The sequence below is a fragment of the Dermacentor andersoni genome, chromosome 4, assembly GCF_023375885.2.
Source record: "Dermacentor andersoni chromosome 4, qqDerAnde1_hic_scaffold, whole genome shotgun sequence".
NCBI classification, from domain to species: domain Eukaryota; kingdom Metazoa; phylum Arthropoda; class Arachnida; order Ixodida; family Ixodidae; genus Dermacentor; species Dermacentor andersoni.
This window is the reverse complement of record NC_092817.1, coordinates 182139742-182163494: the sequence shown is the minus strand read 5'-3', so window position 1 is coordinate 182163494 and position 23753 is coordinate 182139742. Positions and strand designations below refer to the sequence as shown.

The 23753-nt window shown below is 47.6% G+C and overlaps 1 protein-coding gene across 1 annotated transcript in view; it reads left to right on the top strand.

Moving 5' to 3' along the window:
* The first annotated feature begins 3695 nt into the window (after positions 1–3695).
* Positions 3696–23753, top strand: part of LOC126530636 (uncharacterized) — a 61487-nt gene continuing 41429 nt past the window's right edge. The window contains exons 1-5 of the mRNA XM_050177900.3: positions 3696–3961; positions 4352–4414; positions 4553–4607; positions 7649–7713; positions 12731–12793. Of these exons, the coding sequence (XP_050033857.1) occupies positions 3818–3961; positions 4352–4414; positions 4553–4607; positions 7649–7713; positions 12731–12793 (390 nt within the window). The 5' untranslated portion in view covers positions 3696–3817. The remainder of the gene's footprint in view (positions 3962–4351; positions 4415–4552; positions 4608–7648; positions 7714–12730; positions 12794–23753) is intronic.

Here is a 23753-nt window from a genome sequence, read left to right as displayed (position 1 = left end):
TGCGATGCTTTGCGAACGTCGAAAAGCACCCTTTGGATCGTCGGAGAAGAGTTCTGAGCTGTTGTTGCTTGCTCATGGGGAGACTTGGATTGATGTCGAAGTCTGGTTCGGGAATTATGGCCGTCAATGTAGATGCGGCAGAATCCTAGAGGACAAATATATTGCTGGTTTCCATAATTTCATCGATGTACCCAATCGTCGTGTCCTTGTTGATGTGCTTGAACTCCTGGCTGAAGTTGGTTAACATCACTTCCGCTTTCCCTCCCTGGAGTCGAGTGATCCCTCTTGCGACGCAAATTTCACGGTCGAGCAGTAGACGTTCGTCACCCTCGATGACACCTTCTACGTCAGCGGGTGTTTCGGTGCCGACGGAAATAATAATACTGGTGCGCGGCGGGATGCTCACTTGATCTACAAGCACACTCAAGGCGTCGTGACTACGAGAGCTCTCCGACGTTAACGCTTTAGCTTCCGACAGCGTTATCGATTTCGACTTCAGGTCGATGACTGCGCCGTGTTGGTTCAGGAAGTCCATGCCGAGAATGACGTCTCGTGAACACTGTTGGAAGATAACGAAGGTGGCTGGGTAACTCCGGTCATGAACGGCAATTCTTGCCGTGCCGATTCAGTCGGCGTAATGAGGTGTCCTCCAGCCGTCCGAATTTGAGGGCCTTCCTATGCAGCCTTAACTTTCTTTAACTGGGCAGGCGATGTGTCCACTCATGACGGAGTAATCGGCCCCTGTGTCCGCTGAGGCGGTGACTGCGTGGCCGTCAAGAAGCACGTCGAGGTTCTTTGTCTTGCGTTACAGTTAGGTCTTGGATCACGGCTTCGTCGCGTTGACCTGTGGCTGGTACGTGGCGTCGTCAGGTCGTCTTTTGTCGGCGTACTCTTTGCTTCCAGACTTCGTCGGGACGGCGGCGTGTCGTTGTTATGTCGTCGAGATCGTCTTTTTGTCAGTTCGACGAACAACCGCACCTCCATCGGTTGCAGCCTTTAGTTTTCCGGATATGGGCTGACGGACCGGCCACGGGCTGGGTCAGTGTATGGACGGCGCTGCGGCGACAGGTAGCGGCCTGGTGACGGCGAACGGTATGGTCATCGCGGGCTCCACTAAGTGGCGGCGAGGTAATCGGCGATATCGCGAGGTCGTTCCCAAGCTGTGGTCGCGGCGCGTTAACAGCGAACCCTCGTAGTCCCGTCTCCCGATATGGTCATCGTCGGTAGACGTGACCCGCTTCTCCGCAGTGGTAACAGAGCGGGCGGTGGTTAGGAGCGCGCCAGACGTCTGTCTTGCTTGGAATGCTGCCTGGGGCGATGCGTTGGCGTGCTGGCGACGACGGTGGTGGACGACGGAACTGAAGCGTCACTGGGCCCTGTAGCGGGCGCGGAGGGGGAACGTGACGGCAGTCTACAGCGGCGTACGTCATCGCTTGCGGCTGACTCTGCGGTTATTCAGGGGCTACTCCGAGTGATTGTTGGAGCTCCTCGCGTACGACGTCGGCAATCGAAGCCACTTGAGTCTGCGACGAAGGGAACAGCGTCTGAAGCTCCTCCCGCACGACCGCTCTGATAGTCTCGCGCAGGTCGTCGGTGGCCAGTGATTGAACTCCGGCGTAGTTTGTTGAGCTCGTGCGGCGGGTGAATTGCCGGTTCCGCATTTCTGCATTTACAGTGTCTTCTCGATGCTGGTGGCCTCCCGAAGAAACTCGTCGATGGTCTTCGGTGGGCTTCGTATCATTCCGCCGAAGAGCTCTTCCTTCAGACCACGCATGAGCGGGCGGACTTTCTTCTCCTCGGGCATTTCCGGGTCGGTGTGGCGGAACAGACAGCTCATTTCTACCCTAAAGATGGCAACGTTCTCATTAGGTAGCTGCACTAGGCTGTCTAGCAGAGCTTGGGCTCGTTCTCTGCGTACGACGCTTGAGAATGTCTGCAGGAAGCTTCTTCGGAATAGGTCCAACGTCGTTAAGGCGGCTTCTCTATTCTCGAACCACGTCCTGGCGGCGTCTTCCAATGCGAAAAGGACATGTCGCAGCTTTTCGTCGGAGTCCCAGTTGTTAAAAGTCCATGTTCGTTCGTACGTCTCCAGCCAGGTTTCTGGGTCTTCAGACAATGATCCATGGAAGATTGGTGGTTCCCGAGAAAGTTGAATGGGGGTCGCTGGGGCAGCCATTGGGGTTGCTGACTTGTACTTGATCCCTCTGGTCTTCTCGGGAAGAGGTCCGTATTCCAGTAGCAGGCCTTGCTGCCTACGGCTAGCTCGCTGGTCCTTGGCGACGTTGGTATTGTCCTCAGGCTTCAGGCTTATTGGGGCTTTGCGGGGGCGTCCGGTACATGAACGCACTAGCACCTCCACCAGATGTCTAGTAGTAGTGACGGTGAGGTTAACAGCAATACTGGGAATGACGAAACTAGCGTTTTATTGGGCTAACTTGTGCCCTAAAAAAAACACGCTATACTCAAAGAACGGCGACAGCGGCGAACAGTCGGCGATCGTCGAAAATCTGATCAGCGAGTCAAGCGCGTCAGCTTTTATACATCATTCGTCGAACGTTCCAGAGTAATCGCTGGGACCCGCGTGTCTTCCACAAAGTTCTACATTATTCGCGTCGCGCATACATGCAATCAGATTACACAAGGTTCGGTCACAGACAGCTGATGGAACCATCGATAACATTCCAGAAACTTCATATACATGCAGGCGCGTCCTGTGCTTTGCGATATTTGTTAGGCGGTGAAGTGAAACGTGTCGCCCGATAAAGATAAAGAAGTACACGTGTCAATAGCAAGAGATTGGTGGCGCAACCCACCTCCCCGTTCGAAAGGGGGCGCTCATAACATCTATCCACTCGTACATCCATCCGCCGATGAACCGCCATGTCTTGAACGTATGGGTTTCTATGGAAGCTTCGCTATCGGGTATATTTACCTTGCGGCAGGCACTAGGCGCGCGTACATGAGCTTGCGCGCGTCCGCCACCGTACGCGCGTTCTCGGATGCAAAACTCACCGAGAGCGCGCCGCGTTTCAACGCGTAGGAGCCGTGCCGCACTGTCTGCGCATGCGTGGGCGCGCGGAGGCGAGCTTGAGCGCGTCCGCAAGCATACGTGTGGTGTGGGCTAGAGTGTACTAGCATAGGTACTAGTGTGGGCTTTATAGATGTTTAATAGACTTGTTCTGGCATGCGTCAGCAGCACACATTTGCGGCCGCTCGTAGCAATGCAATTTCAAAGCTCGCGCCTGCAAGGCGCAAAACGCGATGGCACACCAACATGGCCGCACTTCCGGCTTCAAAAACGTGTGTCAGGCATGGAGAAAGGAATGTCAGGGCCGGTCAGGGCTTCTCACTATTTTGTTTCTTTCCTCCTTGATATAATGGAGGAAAGTTTAATACCGAACTTAAAGGCCACGCTTTTGCTGGTCGAATGCGATGAAAGCGATTTTGGGAAGTGAAAACGGTGAAAACAAGTCATATCATCATCATCAAAGCGTCCTGTGGTTGATTGTTCAATTTTTTAGGAACAATTGCCAATAAATTAATCTCTTATTCTAAACATTCATTGCTGAATACTACGTGTTCTTATTAAATCTTTAAAGACAGGTTGATGATCCTTTTTGTACTATTTGCTGAGGCGGAGACCTAAGTGGACTCCACGCAGTGACACGCGGCAAATGTGTTTGCCGCACTACTTTCAGCGCACGACTGTGCGACTGTGCTTCGAGTGTCGTTAGCGTGATGCGTCGCGATCAGCGGCCGTGAAGAAAAGAAAAAATCATCGTGGATTGTCGCGGAGACCTACCGCGCTGCTGCCAGAATGACCCAGTACCTCCCACCGAATCTCTTGGCGCTCTTCGCTCCTCGAGACCCCATCCCGTACTTGCCGCCGACGGACAAACTGCCCCATGAAAAAACCCAGGGGACGTATACCGGCGTATCGAAGTACTTGAATTTATTCGAGGTGAGAGCCTACAGTGTCCTCGGGCGGCGCATGCTGTCGTTTTCGTGTTTCGATGCATCTACTGTTTCACTGTCGTCATGTTCGGCGTTCGAAATGCTAATTTCGCGATCTACCTATCGCATTCTGCGCCGTAGGTGCGCGGCTGCTAAGCCTACCGTTGCAGTGTGCATTCTGGTTTTCTGCTGCTTGAGTTCATTTTTATGGAAACCTAGGAAAGTTCCCCTGCTGCTTGTGGAGCAGCGGTAGTGGTAGAACCGTTAGCGATGCTGGCGCTTCGCAGAGTGCGTCTCGGTGGTCAAAGTTCCGCTGAGATGTGTACTGCATGCCTGGGCGGCATGGCCCCGGCGACTATTTGGGTCCCGCATTGATCGTGCTGCGTTTGTGTTCCAGGACCCGAAAGACACACCACCTCCGACGCGCGTTGAGACCCGAGAAGAACGCATCGAGCGAAAGGTAAGCGTTGTGTGGCACGCAGCGAGTGACCGGTACGCTCGACCTCCCTGCTTACAAGTTTCAGTATTTAGCTCCCGACGACGCGTCAATGTTTGCCGGACTGGATGCGAAGGTGTAACGAGTGTTGTTGCTTTTCAGAGGAGAGAGAAGGCTGAGCAAGTGGCCTACAAACTAGAGCAGGACATCGCGCTCTGTGAGTATCTTCGCTTTCATCTCCTGCAGAAGTGGTTGTGTGCGTGCCGTTTTCACAAGCGATTATTAAGTGTTCAGCGGTTACTAAGTGATGAGGTATCAGCGGCCAGTCGTGCTTTCTGAGGACAGGAAACCAGTGAAAGTTTTCCGATTGCTATATATGCACTGCTTGCTTCATGGCACTGTAGTTGTGTGACCATTGTTTGAGCAGTGAATGCTAGGTCATAAATAAACAGCACACAGAGGCATTGTGCACTTCTGATTATGCATTTGGGCTTGCATCAAGTGTTCCTTTATTTTGCCTCGACCCCCCTACTGTAATTCCCACCAGGGCGATATGTAGGCATTTGAATAAATAACTTCCATGTGAATGTACCAGCAAGGTCAATGCTTGGTACTGCTGATGCAGAATTGAGTACACTGTACAGGGGGCTCTCTCTCTCTCTCTCTCTCTCTCTCTCTCTCTCTATATATATATATATATATATATATATATATATATATATATATATATACACACACACACACACATTTTGAAATTTTCTACACACTTGTATTGTTCAGGGTGAATTCAAGCAGGCCTTTGAAAATAGAATGGTTTTTCTCATTGGATTTTTCTGTTTGCAAAGCTGCCAACTCATGAATTTTTTGCAAAGCTTATGAATTCGGGCTTATTTGACAATCTTATTGTACTTGTACTGTAATTCTACAACGAATTTTCTTCTTGAAAAACTTGTAAATGTGTTGGAACAAGGCAAGATTGCACAGTGTGCACACAAAAAAGAAAATCGTGATATTACCTGTTGCCCACTTGTGGCAGCACAAGTTGTCATATGACACAGCTGTACACTCAAAAGCTTTATGACAGGAAACGCGGAAGGGTGTGCCACACAGTACGGGCAGAGCGCTCTAGCGAAAGGCGTACAAACTACCAAGCGTGCGCCAGCCTTTCGCTAGAGCACTTGGCCTCTACTGTCTGGCACGCCCTTTCGTGTTTACTGTCATAAAGCTTTCGACTACTTGGTTTACAAAAGGTGTTCTTCAACAAGTTAGGGACGCGGGCCAAATTCGCAACATCAAAATAGTGAGTGAAAGTAGGGAGGTCAACTGGACAAGCATCTGGTTTGCTACCCTACACTGGGAAAGGGAGATAGAAAGAGGGAACACTGGAAGCAACGTGGTAGGATGCACAGGAAGACTATAAACGGCCACTCAGACCGGTGCACTTCAAGAACTGGGCTAGTGCGTGACTATCTTTTTGCCCCAGCAACTGACATGGCCGTGGTCAGGGTATCTTTAAATCTAAGTCTGCAGCTTTATCTGGCGCCTCTCCCATGTTTCGCTATGGAGTATGCCATAAGCCTTGGTGTAAATGAGGTCGGCTGGAGTCGCACATTGCAGCTAGACGAAGTGTGCTAAAAATAGAGACTTATTTCACAAAATGTCTGTTGAATTGCTGTTGAGCTTTTGTCGAATGTGTTCAGCATGCTTTGTTGCAAGTGGTACAGAGTTGCCCTTTAGAGGTCCGAAGCACTTAGTTATAAGTACATTGCTGCATTGCTTATAAGTAAGCTGCAGATGGTCAAATTTAGCTATTCTCTCACTTGCCGTCAAAATTATTTCGTTTACGTGCTTTTCTTCAGTGTTGCCTTCATAGACATTCACATACTTTTGTTCTAGAAGGATTTGAAGATGTCATTGATAGTCATTTACAATGACATCACGACATCAACTGCAACATATTCATCAGCCGCCAAATCCACTGCTGTGTTACAAACAGTGTACGAGTTGAGCGATTCCTCAAGCAGCAGCAGGATTAGCACTCACAGACATTGGCACACTCGTCAAGTGTGTCACTAGCACTGACGTTAGCGCAGAGCGCAGCTAGATGGCATCTGTGGGGGGGCAGTGTGGCATCACTTCATGGGGTTTGTTTACAGTAACTCCTCGTTAATTTGGATTTCACAAGACCGAAAATAAATGTCCAAATTAATTAAAGGTCGAATTATCAAGGGTATCAAGAAAACAACAAAGGCTTACTATGTCAACACACTTTCATTTACTGAATGAATGAGCCAATCGTGTTTATATTTTGCAGAAGATCAGTGTGGAAACCACAGTTCTCGTCATCTCGTGGCTGATTAGCACTCGCATCGGCAAATGCCTCACGACTTCCTTCACAGCGCAGCCGCGACGCACGTCTTCATCTGAGACAGATTTTTTTTTACTACCGCACGCACATCCCGATTATCTTTCTCACCAGTGAGCTGCTCAGCGTCTATTACGATGTAGCCAGTCAAAACAAAGCTGCAGATGCAACCACGGCCACTTTCGATGCAATCATGGGATGGTGACCTTGCGGTTCTGAAGGCGCACACTGACGCACGTACCAAGTGGTGAAATGAAACTGCCGTTTGCCACAAACACCTGCAACGCGATCATCTATGGCAGATACGCAGTCATGAAGGCATGCGGGGCTATGCGCGGTGGTAAACGCAAGGATAAAAGCTTGAGAGGCACAAATAGGCACAAAGCATTCTGACATTGCTGTCATTCGCGTACGATTTCCACTGGTGACTATGGTGATGCAGTCTTTGCTGCTTTGTTTCAGTGGACGCTAATGCCATGTTTGCTCTTTTACGTCGCACATTTGCGGCATTCGACATGCTCCAAGAGTTGACCAAATTAACCGATGTGCAGCCGAATGCATCCAAATTAACAAGAGCTTCATTGCATTAAAAAATGTGTACGCCTGCCGGGAGCAAAGGGCGAGTCCGGATTATCTGAATTAATGAGGCTCAAATGACTGAGGTTTTACTGTAAAAGAAAAAATTTGCTGTCGGGGCGCCTAAACCGTTGCTCACAGTTTACATGAAGGATTGGAATTCATCCGGAGCATAATTAATCCTTCATTATAGAGATGATCTCATTGTAGAGGCATTCAAATAACCTCAAATCAGTAAATCCACTCGTCATATCACATTTGTAGTTGGAGAGAAGTGTTCAACTGTTTCTTTGATGACTCCTTTCTTTGTTTTACAGGGGACCCTTACAACAACAGTTCAGGCACCTTAGACCCCTTCAAGACTCTCTTCGTGGCCCGGATTGTGAGTGTTTATTTGAGATATTTTTGGTTGTGTAGAGTCTGTTGTTTCTATTTGAGACGGGGTTTGACTGGTCAGGAAATTTGAATGGTATTGACACATTGTTTACCACTGGCGTTAGTTGTTGCAGCTACCATGCTGGTTTATTTGCCGTTTCATGCATATTGTAAGGCAGGCGTAGAATTGGGATTTCAATGGCAGCATACTTAATGGTTCCACATTTAGAATAAAAAGAAGAGAAGTCGGAACTCATGGTCAGTCAGAGCTCATGTTCTTCTGATCACTGAGGCTTGTTCTGCTGGGCCGCCCGATGGAAACGACACACCGCCGTGTTTGTGCGGCGAAAAGTGGAAAGCACTAAGTGTTAATCGACACATACGCAATAAGCTGGTACGGTTTATGCGGATACAGAACACATTATGTTCAATGGCCGCTGAGTCGGGGATTTGACTTCACTGCTTTTAAAACGAAACTACTGTTTAAGTGGGTACGGTTTAACGAGGTTTTACTGTATTATGTACTAGAGACAATATCTAACAATATTATCTGACATAATGTCTAAAGTGGACAGATATTATGCATTACATTACAGCTTACATACGGTTAGCACCTTTGCCGAGTAATCCAAAAACGTGGTGATACACCGATAAGAACTTGCATGATTGAGATTTATTCAAAGGTTTTCTATAACATATGGGACAATTTTAATGTCTTCGGGCAACCAATTCATTTGTAAGGCACATTGAACAACACAACTATACATGACACTCTAGAGGACAACAAAGTTATTCATGCTTGCAGAACTAAGGAATTGGGAATGATTTCATTTGCCACAATTCACTTGTTTGCTATGTGTGAATGCCCGACAGACCGCTTGCAGTGCAGCTTTTAATGTGCTGATTTAGGGAGAAACGGAAAATGCCGTGCTGTGTGTAGGGGTGAAACTGGCAGCTGGCAGCATGCAGAAAAAGAGAAAAAAATATTGGAACCAGTCAGCTGCTACCCTAAGCGCTCGTAAGATTGTTAACATTTTTTGCACGAGCTCTGCAAAAGTCCTACTCACAGATTGCCGTGTTTCATAGCTGTGTACAATGTAAATCTGTTCACTTTAGATGATGTAGTAAATGCAGGTTGCAGAATTATAATATTGTTCTTTTAATAGCTACGTAAAAAGGAAAAAGGCACCTTAAAGATAAACGTTCTTCCTACAGTTGCTAGACCTTAGTTCGCTTTTTTTTTTTAATGCAACAAATTGACGACGGCCTGACTCTCGTTTGCACAATTGTCCATGTGACACCACGTGCATTACGCCTGTTTCAACGATTTGGAATGGCCATCTACGTCATTCCATCATAAGAACAACGGCCGCCCAAGCGTTCCTGTTGACCTGGCGGGAACGCTGCACCATGCACTATCACGACACAGTGTTGTGAAAGCTCGTGGTTACTACGCCCTTATCAGAAGATCACGGTTCAACAGCATTTTGTATGCACATTGTCAATTGCTGATAACTGTTTGTGGTGAAGTTCTGACGACTTTCGAACATTGCATTTTTTTGCCCGAAGTGACATAGGTGACATAATTTTTCAGCTCTGGCATGCAGTCATAATGCCGAGACCTTTGCATAATGGCGGAATGCTGCAGCAGTTTCCGAAGTTTATGCGCCTGGCCAACTAGAACGCTTTGCTCTTTTGTGCAGAATAGTGATGTCCCGCTGGTAGTAAAATACAGTCGCCGAGTGATTTTTCAGACTCCAAAAATTCGGACATGCTCAATTATTCGGTCTGCTTCGTGGCACCGCCATTCTCCCCATAGACCATAATGTATAACAACTGCCCAAAGTTCGGACACCTTGCAACCTCTCGTGTGATTTTTCGGACGCTCTTTGATCCAACTCGATCGAGAGCACCATGCACCGACTCTGACCGGTGCATGGTTTGACTTGCTGAACACAATTTTTGTTTTGAACGGAGCTTCCTTGCTGTCCACGAAGTGGTGCTACTGCAAATCCCCACTCATCATCATTGTTTCTGCCTGGTTCGATAGAGTGGCTACAGCAGTTCCGGTCTCAGCTTAGTAAGCCATGTCAAGACAGTCCAGCAGCTGATTTGTTTCTTTCTTCATGCACGACGCTGCGAGTAGGCCACATTTTTTGTTTGTGCGACTGGTGATGGCGTGGTGGTGTTTGCTTTGTGTGCTGTGTCGAGGTTGCGGTGATCCAACACGGCATACGGAAACATCGCGTCAAGTGTCTAATGGCGCTGACAGTGTCCGCGCAGACTGCGCGGGGGAATGCCGGCAAGCGGGTGCCAGAAAGCCTAGGATTGGTCGCCTTCCGATGTGCTCCCTACTGACGCCAAAAATGTTCTGCCGAGACCTGCGCAGTGGTTGCATTGCAATTCCGGACGCCGTCTCATTTGATAGTTTCACAGGTGCTGACACTGCTGTACTGACATGCGCGGAACTTAACGAGGGCGATATAATTCGTCAGGTTTCTGCTGGACCGCCGGACGATGACTCCAAGTCGGAAGATGACGCATCATGTGCTACGTTGCCGTCGCATGCGGAGCGTGTACAAACAGCGACTGTGTTTTCAGCCGCCTATAGTGACCATACGACCGTCTCCGAGATTCAGGCTTATCTGATTGTGCGTAAACGGAACAGCGTGCAATGGCGCATTCACGACTTCTTCAAGCCAACTGCCGAGACCGAATAAGTACGTTGAAATGAAGGATTTCTTTTTTTTTTTTTTTTTTCATCTGCTTTTCGGACACCTGTTTATTCAGACATTTCCGGTGCCCCGTGAGGTCCGAATGAACGGTCGGCGACTGTATGTCACAAGCTCTCAAATAAAAATGGTGGCTGCACCTGCATTTTTGAAATGTACAATGCCACATTTCGCTCTTTAGATACATGTTTCTAGCGCAAGTTTGCAACTGATTGCAGGAGCGCACAGAAAACAAAAATGACACTGAAATTGGGGTTGTTGGACCTAAGTCTTCCCGAACTGTAACTGCTGACGCCAGCTTTAAGGCAGTTGGTTTATGGGCATCTTTAAGGGCGAGTCCATATACAGTAAAACCTAATTAAACCGTACTCGCTTGAACAGTAGTATCTTCATAGAGAAAGAAATTATACAAGAGCGGACACTCATATACAGCTCAGCGGCCGAATTGACTGCAGCACATCAAGCCGCTGGCCTTAATACCTGAACCACAATTCCGGTTTCGGTTTTGAACGCTAGCTGGTACGCTTCATGGCGGCTGCGCTGATTGCTGCATTTCTTTTCTTCTTCTTTTTGCTTCTACAGCTCAACCGCACACGCTTTTCATGCTAAATCATTTTATTATTAAGTAAAAATTATTGCGAATGGTCTTTACAAGCCTGCATTGAATATGTGCCACGTGCAATTTCATAAAGACACCAGACGCCTTGTGAAATTAGGAAATGGTTATTTTATTCTATATAAATGCTCGTTGTGGGCTTTTTTTGTGCATTCATCCAAAATAGCGGCACCAGATAAGCAGCAGTACTTCCTGTACAAAGCTCCACCGGACGACGTCAGCTGCAAAAGTAAATTACAAGCATGTGTCATTTTGGTATTAACACAAACGAATAATGCGTGAGAGACGAAAGTGGTGAATGGGTGGCATTACTAACAAAAGCAGTTTGCTTTTGTTTGTACCCACCTCATCCTAAGCAATACCGTACATACCACATATGTACCAGCCTGAAGCATTTTCAAAACTGAACAGAACTGAAATTTAGAGCATCAAACGCACAAACCAACGCTGCAACTCCATACCTCATCATCGTATAACGCCGCTACATCGGTGATGAAATTGTTCTTCGACGGTTGCTTTCGTCGGGGCTCCTGGTTTGCCGTGAGGATCGAGTGCATGGTTTTCGCTGACCAACGAGCTTCTGAATTCAAGCAGCAAAAGTAGTTTTGTGCGAGACGTGCAGAGACACTGCTTCCATCGTTAACTGCCTGCTACCAAATGGCGCCTGAATGGAACTGCCCACTCTCCGTCGTCTGCTGCCGCACTCTCCTAGACGAGATCGCACTGGGCGCCGCCAGCCGAAGGTACCATCTGTTGTTGCCGAAGTGTCGCCTAACGACAGTGATAATGACATGGAAAGTGACATCATGGGCGATTCAGGCCCAACAGTGGCATAAGCTGCACGTTACGTCAGCCTCATGAATGCAATCGTCATGACAAGAACAGCACCCAGCAATGAAAAAGGCGCCCTGCAACTTCTGCAGCGCTATTGCGCCCATGCACGTAGAATATGCAACGGCAACAAGGAATCTGCCATGCGAGTGTTTGCCGAGAAGAGGGGGCTGGCTGAAAAGCTGGCTCGCGGCTTCAGTAAGTTTGAGGCCGCTGTCGTCGCTGCTAGGCCACCGCGGCATGAAACGTAATTAAGACTTTTGTCATGCAAAGGGAATAAATACTGCATGTTTTTGCCCTTTCATCGCACTCTCTCTGAGTTCTGTTTTTGCAGGCAAGTGGATCATGTCATGCTATTTCGGTTAAGCAGTACTACCCTTTAGTATGTACCTTTTCTGAGCTCTGGCCAACTACAGTTAACGAGATTTCACTATATAACGAATTACGGATATAATTACCATTTTTCACAGAACTATTGAGTTCGTTATAAACGGGTTCAACTATAGTCAGATTGCTCATCAGACATGTCAGTTGGGCAAATGCAATGTGAATGAAGGATCCAAGCAGATATTGTTTTGCATTAGCATAAGTTCAGCAGTCTTGGTTGCAATCCTCTTTGGTTCATGTCGTGTACGGCCCGTAATCATGAATTGGCAATAAGTCAACCAATTTTCTGTTTCTTTGTGTACATATCTTGGGAAGCAATATACAGTGCTTCCTTTAATTAGTATCGTTTCTCAGTTCTGTTCAAGGGTAGTAGGTCATGCTGCCTGTAGTTTCACGCATGCATGTGTGTTGCTGGTGAGCAGGTTGAATATCTGTGTTTTTGTCCTTGTGCATTTCAGAACTACGACACTTCAGAGTCAAAGCTGCGCCGAGAGTTTGAGGTGTTTGGCCCAATCAAAAAGGTAACTGGTTGCCATGGTTTCATCTCTTGGTGTGGTTGCATGTGCCATGTAAGTTTATTGGGAGGTTTCCCGTGCATCCATTGGGACCAAGCCACAGGCACCGAATAGTACTTTTGCGTGGCTGGAAATATGTAAAGTGTTTAACAACAGCCGTTTTCCATTATTAAAGGGCAACTTTCACAATATCTTCTATCATGTCAGAAAGGTGGTTCCATTTCTTCTGGGGTTCTTGTGATGGCGAGATAAAAAAAATGAAATTAATCATTGGCGGAACCCCCTCCACCCCACACAACACACACGCACAGTAATCAGTGATAGACCAAGCTCTCTTTGATGTTTACAGAAATGTTAAAGCAAATGTTATGCTAAGGCAACACTAATGATGCAAATGCAGTGGAGTGTTTATGCAAATGTAATCATACAAATGTAACACAGGATGCAGATGTGTTTGTGTAGTGGCAGCATCCGTATCACCATGACATGGACGTGCATTAAATTTGTTAGGTAGGTCGCATGTGCCTGGTTTGTTGGGCGCTGCAAATCACTTCCATGATTCACCAGGCACAGTGTGTTCGTAATCGGTGGTGCAACTTCATCTGAGCAACTGAGCAATTTCTCGCACGGTTCCACAGGTGTGTCACAACCTCAGGCAATAGATTGAATGAAATTGGGCTTCTCTTCTTGTTGATGATGCTGTTGACTTGCCATAGTGGTGAGAAGCGGTGCATGCATCAGAACATATGAGACATAACGAGAAACTTCATCCCTCGTACTTTGGCACCTATGATCATTGCATTCCTCACTGCCAATGGCCACCACCCGTTGTCACTCTGCTACCCGCTTTCTGCTCCCATGCTTCACAGGGTAACACTGGTGTTCCACTCAATTCCTTCAGGCTGCCACACTGAATGCATGCATTTTGCTCGCTTGACTTCTTCCTTTACACTTGACGGCTTTCGTTGCCCTCTTCTTCACTTCCCTGTAGCTCAACCTTCCTCGCTCAGCGCACACTCTGGTCCCATGGTGTTCACTTCTTTGCACTCCACTGCTTTCACTGGTGACTACATTAAAACCTAATTCATACATCTGGAAAAAGAAAATGCAAGAAAAAGTAGAACTGGGAAAACAAACAATCCTATGTCCTAAAAGATTTGGCATCTATACTCAATCTCACGAGTAACTTCAAGCACTGCCTAAGGTGTGAGGCATACACAAGCAATGTCCTTGAGCAGCAAAATATAGTTCCGGGTATAACAGTCTTAATTAATGCCGGGATTAGATTTATTTATTTTTGCTTGGTACATAACACATTATACTCATAAGGGACATATGTGTTGGGACCTTTGTGCATGCACACCATATACCACAATTTACATTGGCTTACCGGTCAGGGTGTGCAAATATTTGAAAACTTCAAATATTATCAAATATTATATTTTTATTCGTGTTTTATGCGTGAAATAGATATTCAAAAATGTTTGAATATTCGGTTGGATGCGAATATTCGAATCAACTTGAATATATTGCTGGCTGTGTGGGAGCAAACACGGTTCTTAGTATTTGTTTCTGTATAAGAATAGTGGGCTGATTTTGTGCTGAATTTTGCGACGATTTCGTGCTGCTAGCAAAATGTTGCCTGTAAAGCACACGTAGCCACTAAGCGTGGAAGCATCTGCTTGACGCACCGTCGTCGTTGCTTCATTTGCATTTTTTCCGTCGCTCTTTCTGCATTTTATTGACTGCAGGTCGGTGGGGAATCAAATACATCAATGTTTCTGCCCCCGAGTATCAAAACTAGCTGCAGCAGAGTGAAACGGCTGTCAAAGCTCCATGCAGCTGCAGTAGGGTCTCTGACACAACAAGCGTCCGGCCGGCGTGCGGGTCGTTCATTCAGCTGAAGGCAACGGTGGTGCCACCAACTTCTCAATTAAAAAAGAAGGCTAAGTGGGCTGCCCGCATTGGACCCACTTCCCCTATCTAGTACACTCAAGTCTAATCTCACACTCATGGCAAAACATCAAGTATATTTTGTCCTGATTATTGAGATCAGCTGTTTGTTTTGACTCTGCTAGGACTACAGGAGCATCTCCGAGCAGCAAATGTGATTCACTGCATCGTTGATTTACCACCCCGCTAAAGTATGGTACTTGATGACGGTGGCAAGTAAACACTAAATAGTCGCCGAGCAGACAATGCAGCATGGGTGAACATTTGTAGGGCATTCGCCCTTGCTAATCACTGAAGAGGCTGTGAAAGAACTGCTGAGAAAGCATATAGATGTAGCAAAGTGTCCTGTCACATTCGTGTAAACTCAGTGTACAGTTACAAACCCAAAACGTTTGTTGCATCAATCCACGAAACGTGGAGCATGTATCGACAGGATTGCCAGCAGACTCTATAGATACGACGCGACACGGACAAGCAAATCTAGAGGGGCACCTGGCCATCCTATTGGCTAAGCAGTCCCGCAGCTTCCATAGTGCTGCAAGAAACTTTTGAGATAGAGTGTATGTGATGCGCACAGAGCCTGAGATGTGCGTTGTCATTTTGTGCAGCTTTAGCAAGCTTACCTTTTGCACTCCTCAATTTCAGCCTGGGTCAGCAGCTTCTTCCACTCGGTGAGAGTCGTGCATTGCAGTCCACGCATAACGATACCACATACAGTTGAATATCGTTCGTTCAAACATGCTTAATTTGAACTTTCAGTTTATTCGAACTCCGTCAAAGTTACGTGTATTCCAACGAGCGAAAATGCCCGTTAATTCGAATGCACAAGCATTTGTGACGGTTAATATTGCGCTTTCACAATGCTCTCAGCAGCGCGCCAAATCACGTGGCAGCTCCTCCAACCAGCACTCCTCTGACCCCACCATAGAGGAAAAGCTTAGGAGAGATCCCTCAACGCTGTGTGTGAAGAAAAAAAGAAATGTGGCAGAAATTTGTGTGCAGGCGTGTGCAGGCGCGCATCACCGATTGCTTCTGTTGGTGACAGACGTCCTGTACAGTCAATGACTGATTTTCTGGACCCCCAATTTTTCGGACGTGCCCTATAATTCGGGCGCCTTTGCAGCACCACCATGTGCCCCGTAGAGTGAATGTATAAGAACGTCTGAAATTTCGGATGCAGAAAACCTTCGTCATCCTATTTTCCATGCTTTTTGCCATGACCACAGGTCCGAAACAGTATTAATTGAAGCCACCACTACCGGCCTTTTGGTTATCGAGCCGGCGCTCTTGCATGCAGATCCTCTGTCACTGCAGCAACGCTAGGCCTAGCTACTTCGATATTCGCCACCAAGCTTCATGCTGGTCGGTGCCATGTTTTTCATTGAAACAATTCACCGCTGTTAGCAATTATGCCCACTCCACCTTAGTAAACCTCACCCCTCAGCGAGGTAGCAGGCGTCAGCCTGCTTCCGGTAAATGACAGGACCCCTTAGTGTGCTGGTGTGCTTAGGGAAGGGTGCACAGGTCGGGTCAGAACCCCATATGCATTGAGAAGTACTCAATGTACATGATGGATTACACTCATTTTGGTGGCAGCCTCAGTTCCATCACTGCCTCTCTCTTTTTTAGGCAACTGATCTCGTACAGCACAAGTCATAGCTTTTGGGGGTGGTCATTGACAGAAATCTCTCCTGGACCCCTCACGTGAATTATGTGAGAAAACGCCTGACGGGAATTCGTCATATGTTTAAGTTCCTAGCAGGAAAGACCTAGGGAGTGCCAATATAATCTATGCTGCAACTGTACGGGGTCCTCTGTTTGTGGTACAGCCTGCCGGTCGGTCATCTCCTAGCACCTGCAGAACTAACTTGAATACCATCCAAGCCCAAGCCCTCAAGATGTGTCTTGGTCTACCGCAGAGGGCATCAACGATGACTGAAGTTATTGCAGTCGCTCAAGATTACACTATTAGAACGCACATTAACATTGAAATAATGCGTGTGCACATAAGACACTTCGCCTGGACCCCTACCCGCTACCTTGCAAGTCTCCCAGTAGAAAGGCCCTACACAACATTCAGTACAACTCTCTTCGCGCACCATGCCTCTCTCAGGTAAGGTTACGCACCTATGGCAAGACCTGTGATCCCTCTATGGTGTGTGAGCCGCACTCAGGTAGCCCTAACAATCCCAGGACTTCAGAAAAAGTCGGACTTGCCAGCATCAGCACTCAAGCGACTTACTTTACTCCTCTTGTACGAGAAATACAGTGACTGCACACACGTCTATGCTGATCACTCAACTGCATCAACCACTTCCGGTGGTGCGGTAGTTTTACCAACAATGGGAATAACCCAACGATTCAAGACTTCCCATATCACTATGTCTACAGCTGCAGAGCTCATGGCTCTCCGCGATGAGCTTCATGTGATAGATGCTGAAAGTCCTCAAAAATGGGTAGTCTACTGCGATCCAAGGCCAGCATTGCATTGTGTGCAGTCATTTCTCCGGCATGGAACTCACGATCAGTTCACGTGCAGAATCGTGGAACTTTTCCATCTCTTGAGAGAAAAAGGCCATGATATCTCTCTTCAATGGATACCAGGATATTGCAGTATTATTGGAAATGATGATGCAGATAAGGCAGCTTGAATGTCAAAGAAGACCGCTGCGTCCCCATTCCTTTCTCAAGGACCGAAGCTGCGGGGCAACTTCGCATCCTAGCACGCAAGCTTAAGAGTTGAATACCACACATACAAGGCGTACAAGACTGTACAGACTAAACCCTTCAGTGCGACTCAGACCTCTGACCGGACTGCACTGCCACATCTGTGTCAATTGTGGCTGGGAGTTGCCTTCACGAAAGGTTATTCCGCACTATTTGGAATGGCTGATAGTCTTGCATGTGATGATTGCACATGCAAGGAGAACCCACCAGGCTTCCTATCAAAATTTCAGTGCAAGTCACTCAACTGGGAATCCCAAAATTTTGCCCCAAAATTTCGTGCCGCCAAAGTGAGCATTCACGTTCCTCTTGAGTTCGACCAAACCGACCGTCGTGCTGCACAAGAGTAAAGGTTTACGCAGAACTGAACCGAAGGCTCTCAAACACCAATACCCGAACATAACTTAAGCAGCCTAACTTCACGAACAGCCTGTTCTTATCCTATCGCAGTGGTGTACTTATCGCACGTACTGGTGCCACTGAACAGTCTGGTCAACTCCACAGGTACGTAATTACCATCACGCTAGCTTTGTGGTCCCTATTCCGAACACATGCTTGTGTCGCACGCAAACGTTTCATCACACTTACTCACGTGTCTTTCTCTAGTCCAATCAGGACACGTAACTTAACCGAGCAACTGAACGTGCGTAACTCACTCACACCGCAGAACCCTTAAAAAAATGCGTCTGCCATCAACTAGTTCTAGGCACGCTCACTAAAGAAGACAGAATACGGCTGCCCTCAACACACACGAGCAACCCAGTCATAAACCTGCTTCCTTCCGTCCACAAAGGACACGCGCTAAAGGAACTAAGAATGCTTTTCAGTGCAAATTACGCACTTACTGAAAACCTACACGCTTAACCTTAGAAAATTAAAAAAACACATAAAAAAGAAGGTTAACTAATACACACGCGCGTTACCATAGGCCTCTCACCGATAACCTTGACACTCAGGTTACTCACACACACAAAAAAGAACCTATCTATTCATTAATGAACATCTTGCGAGACTACAGGTTTACATAAAACACCTCTTTCAAACATCGGAGCTTTTTAAACTAAAACCACCAGCTCATACCTTACGTTTTGAAAGAAACTCAATATCAAATCGCGAAAATTTTCAAATGTTCAAAAATAAAACAAAACACATGTTCCTTCTACGGAAGCTCTCTTGGCCTCCCGTTTCAAACGTTTATAATTGACTCATGCTTTTGAGCCGTACCCGAGGTGGTCGCGGTTCGAAAGCTACTCTGGCTACCGAGGAACAACAAAAGGGCTGACTCACTGTCAGCTCCTCCAAGACGTTACAGTCTCCTGCCAATTTGCGTCCTGGCGCCCCTCTTTCTTCACGAACTCGACTGACCGCGTCGCGATTCCCTACCACCTGGTCTCGTCTTGCCACCTTGCGCTTCTTTGTACTACACGCTGAACTTCGAAAAGAACGACGGATCGACAAGGACCATAACTGCCCTGTGCCCTTTGTCCGCGTACGTGCAGAACATGTTTCTCGGTCTCCTTTTGACAGGTGGCTTGAACGTGTTGGGTGCGTCAACATCGTCAATGACGACCGCACCTTTCTTTTCCTCGCGCCCTGGCTTTTCACGCCTGTCGCTGACTTTGGCTGCGCTACATTAGCCACCGCATTCCAATCTTTAGCGCGCTTCTTTCTACGGCGCTTTTTCCTCGAACTCTCTGTCATGTCGCCTTCTCGCGCCTCGTGCTGGCCGGTACACATTTTGCCGGCCCGGATCGGTCTCTTACCCGCACAGTCTGAATGATCTTTAACTAAATCATCCCTCTCGTGGCTAACTAGACTGGCGGAGAGCTGCACCGATCCCTGAACAATGCAGTTGTTTTCTCTTGAGCTACGCAGCTCGCAATCCTGAGAGCTGCCCTCAATTGCATCGTCCAGCTGGCACTTCACTTCGGCACGCATATCTGACTCGACATGGGTGCTCGTGTCTGTCGGGTCAACAGTACCCTGTACCTCGCTAACGACCTCGATACCATGAGATGTGACGCACACGCGCGGTAACTGTGCCAATTTGTTCGCAGCTGGCCTAGCTGTCTCTACAGTCCTCTGTTGGCACAGCACCTCGTCGCTCTCACTCTGGCCTTTAACGGCCTCTGTTGCCACTAAGGCATCGTTAGCTGCTAGCACTTTGAGTTCACCTATGAACGTGCTGCTACTCTCACAGGTACTAACTACTACTTTCCTTGGCTTTCGAGCAAAATCTGCTATCTACTTCCCACTTTCGCTGCGTCCAGCCTACAGATTTCTCAAGCCGCTGTGGACTTCGTGCTTTTAACTGCTGCAAATCTTTTATCTCTTTGTTCACTGCTGCCGTTTCTTTTTCAAGCTCCTGCCGTTTTTGCTCACGCTCTTGGCATTTTCGCTCGCACTCTTGGCATTCTTGCTTAATTGATTCCTGTTCCTGTCTTTTTCTTAGAATTCGGTTACCTAGGTTTTCGATCAGTTTCAAATCATTGCCACTTTGCAGAATAGTCTTACAAATCTCTGATTCCGTCAAGTCCTCGTCTACGTGTACCTCGAGCTCTTCACACAACCACAACAGGTCAGCTCCCATCAAACACATTAGGACCATAGTCGCTACTTTTAAGCTTTGGCTCTGCTGTCACACAATACTTGCTGCGATACTCAAGCAAATCAGAATACAAGTAAATGATCCCAGCGAATCAAATCAACAAACACAGAGAAATTGAAGCCTGGTAAATCTTACAGCCAAAACCAAACGCTTACCCACTGAAGTAGCACCATATCACCAGTCCTCCTCCGCCGTATCCAGACGGTTGCAAGAGGTGGTCAATCCCAAGTCGCCTCTAACTTGATCAGGATACCGGTCGGTCACCATGTGCCAAATTCCGTGAGCAGCTGTTGCTGTCTTTGAGTCATAGGCCGACCTACGAGCCGTAGGCCGATCTATGAGCTGTAGGCCGATCTAGGAGCCGTAGGCCGATTCCACCGCTGTCAACCAGTTGTAGGATTTGGCGGACGATCTCGCCGCTGCCACCATTTGTAAGATTTGGAGTCGGGCTTGAAGGACGATCGGAGGAACTTGGGGCGACAGGACTAGGCGAGCAGGGTTTATTTACATTATTTACAGTTTAAACAAGACATACATTGACAGTCCAGTGTGACTCCCAAATGGAGCCCGCAACACAAAGCATACAGCAAATGAGCACACAGCTCATGAGTACATTTCGAGCACGACACTAGCAGTCGACAACAGCCGCTTATAACCACTCTGTTCGACGTCATTGTTCGGCGTCATCGTAGAAAGTCCGCGTGGTCGCCTTTGAGAGAAGGGGGTAAGGGTTTTACATACACACATGCCGCACAGGTTTCACTGCTCTCTCCGAGGGCAGACTACCTTTGCAGCGCAGTTGTCGTGATATCCATTGTCCTGCGTCCCCGCAGTCGGGTGGTGACGCCCGACCCCAGCCGGCGCCTCTAAATTCCAGAGTGGACCTTGCACAGCGGCCTCCGCCGCTGCACATTGTCTGGTGTCTCGAAAAGCGCATGGGGAGGTTCCGCCAATTACCTCCCCTCGAGAACTCCCCTGAGCTGACCCCTCGCCGCGTACCTGCCAGTTATCCGCAGTTCTCTGAAGTGCGCCACCACCCCGGTTGGATCGAAACACGTGCAGCGCGCTGAAATAACATGCACGTTGCCACCTTGGCAGGCCATTCCTAACAACGCATGCACTCGCCGTCTCCTAGTATGAGCACCAACACACCTAATAACAGACCGTTTTTTTGTAAATACGTGTAAATAAATCTTCTGGAACTTCCCACTCATGTGTTAGCTCAGTGCACATCTGCCAACGTATGTAAGTCCTCTATTCAGTTAGCTTCCTTTAATTCGAACTTGTTTTAATTCGAACAAATCGTCGGGCCCCTTCGAGTTCGAATTATCGAGATTCGACAGTATAACCATATATTGGTTGTAATGATGAGTCGACTTAAAGAGTACAGTCGAATCCCACTATATCAAAGCCGTTTACATCAAATTATCCTGTGTCTCAAACAATTTATTAACACAGTATATTGGCAATGAGTACCTGAAGCAAAAATTATGCCTGCATCAAACGAAAATAGCAGCGACTCCTGATATATAGAACGTCAAGCTTCGCCAAAGTGCCTCCAGAAGTTGGCGTTCCCTCTTGGTAGCGGAGAAACCCGTCGACACATCTCAAGAGTGGTTTAGCCCGGTGGCAGGGCTCCGTCCACCCGCTCTCCCTACCGTTACCGCACTGTGTCAGGCGAGCCGTCGACACCCCCCTCCCCCCCTTTCCAAAATATTATCCTGGCCTGCCTGCAGCGCTTGCTCAGACAGCCAATCAGAGGCTCTTGTGCCCTCGTCGTGCAAGTGCGAGTTATCTTGCTGCTTTTCTTGTTTATTGTGTTTGTCAAGGGCTGCAGAAGATAGCACCAACTTTCCCTTTCTCACAATGAACCACTTCTCTCATTGTGTTCACGCCTTGTGGACCTTTTCCCACAGGGTTGCCGTGATGGCTAGAAAGCGGGAGAATTTGCCTTTCATCGTGAAGCTCGGAATCGTAAATCGAGTTTTTCTGTCCCTGCCATGTTGGCTGGAAATGCAGCCGATATTCTATCTTTTGCCTGTTTTCTGCCTGTGCAGATTTAAAAGTTAGTTTGGTTCGGCAACATCCTAAAAAAGAAAGAAAGTGCCGATTCGTTCATCTTAAATATGTCTTCTAGAGAATACTCTTGCAAGATATGTTGCAACTTGCTGCTGGCCCAGTCCTCCGCGCTGTTTTTGTTTCTGCTGCACCTTCGTCAGAAAAATCCTTTGTGGTTAAGTTGTACCGCGTCTTAAATCTAGCGAACCTGCCACTGCTGCAAACAAAACTGTCGTGGCCCGAAGCACTACGCTCATTCGGTGAGAATGCACCAAAGCCTCCTTGACGTCTGGGTAACTTGAACCTTTTAAATGACAATGCATGAGGTTGGACGGTGCAGACGGTGCACCATTCAGCACCTTCTCTCGCTGTCCAAATGCTGCAAACAGTAGTCAGTGGCAGGCCTTTCTCCCATGCCAACGCAGACTTTTTTGCTCCACGTTGGATGGCATTGATGATCTCCAGTTTTTCTTTGATGGCCGTCACGCGATGCTTGCCTGTTCGACATTGTGGGGTCCTGTCACAGTCACACAGCGTCCGCAAATTACTGTCGCGAAGTTAGCTCACGTGCAATGTGGCCGGCGAACAAAACAACTGCACACATGTGCGCACTCCACGGTTTCCACGATGCTCTCGCGGGCAACAGGATCTCTCTAGGTTGCTCCGGGGCGGCTCAGAGGCTAGGCCAGGCACATACCCAAGGAGGGGCCTCCCAAATTGAGCGGCCCCATTCCAAATTAAGCGGTATAACCCACCCCCCTCCTCCCCGCCCACGCCACCACTCCTCAGTCATATTCCTAAAGTGCCGCCAAATCAGTCTTGAGACTTTACAGCTATTCGATGGTCAGCACTGGACTGCTGTTACAATATTATTATGGCCGAGGCGTCGAAGCGATCGCTGATCGGGTCGAGAAAAAGGTCACTGAACTGAGGGCGTGAAACTGAAACAGCTTGATATTCTCCCAGCTAATAGATGGCGGAATGTTTTCACCTTTCTCGTTATTTCTATGCTTGTTTCGAAATCTCAAGGTGCTGCTGCTGCAAAAGGCCCCACTGATATCTTTTCAACGATCTACGTTTCACAGCCATCCCCCAAAAATTCAGAATTTCAATCAAACCCTGCAATAACCGTTCAATTTATAAGAAATATGAATGTCACCCGTTACCTCGTCTGGTTTCTTTTTCCTTAATCGTAGAGCACTTTTCGTGCGAAATTGGCAATGGGAGAAACGAATAGCAAGATCTTGAAAAATTAAGTGATCTTCTAAGGGAGAGAGCCAAGGAAACAGCCAAACAGGAAGGAAAAGCAACAATTAACAAATTTAACCATTGTTTGTGAAAATATTTATGCATGAAAATTCTTTTATTTAGAAAGGAAGTAGACAAAATGCCGCCAGAAGTGAAGAATGGTTCCCTGTATTTTGAATGACGCTTCTACAGTTATCATTCAAGCCGCCTGACATAGCCACTTCTCTACTATGCTTATGTGGATGTTTTTCTAACCTTCTGCGAGTGCGCAGTACGTGGAGAACTGCAGCGTCCAGCGCTCTATGCGGTTGTACGGGACTGGCGCCCAAGCTTCATTACGCAACTTCCCAAGTAACGATACAAGTTGGTTTTGGC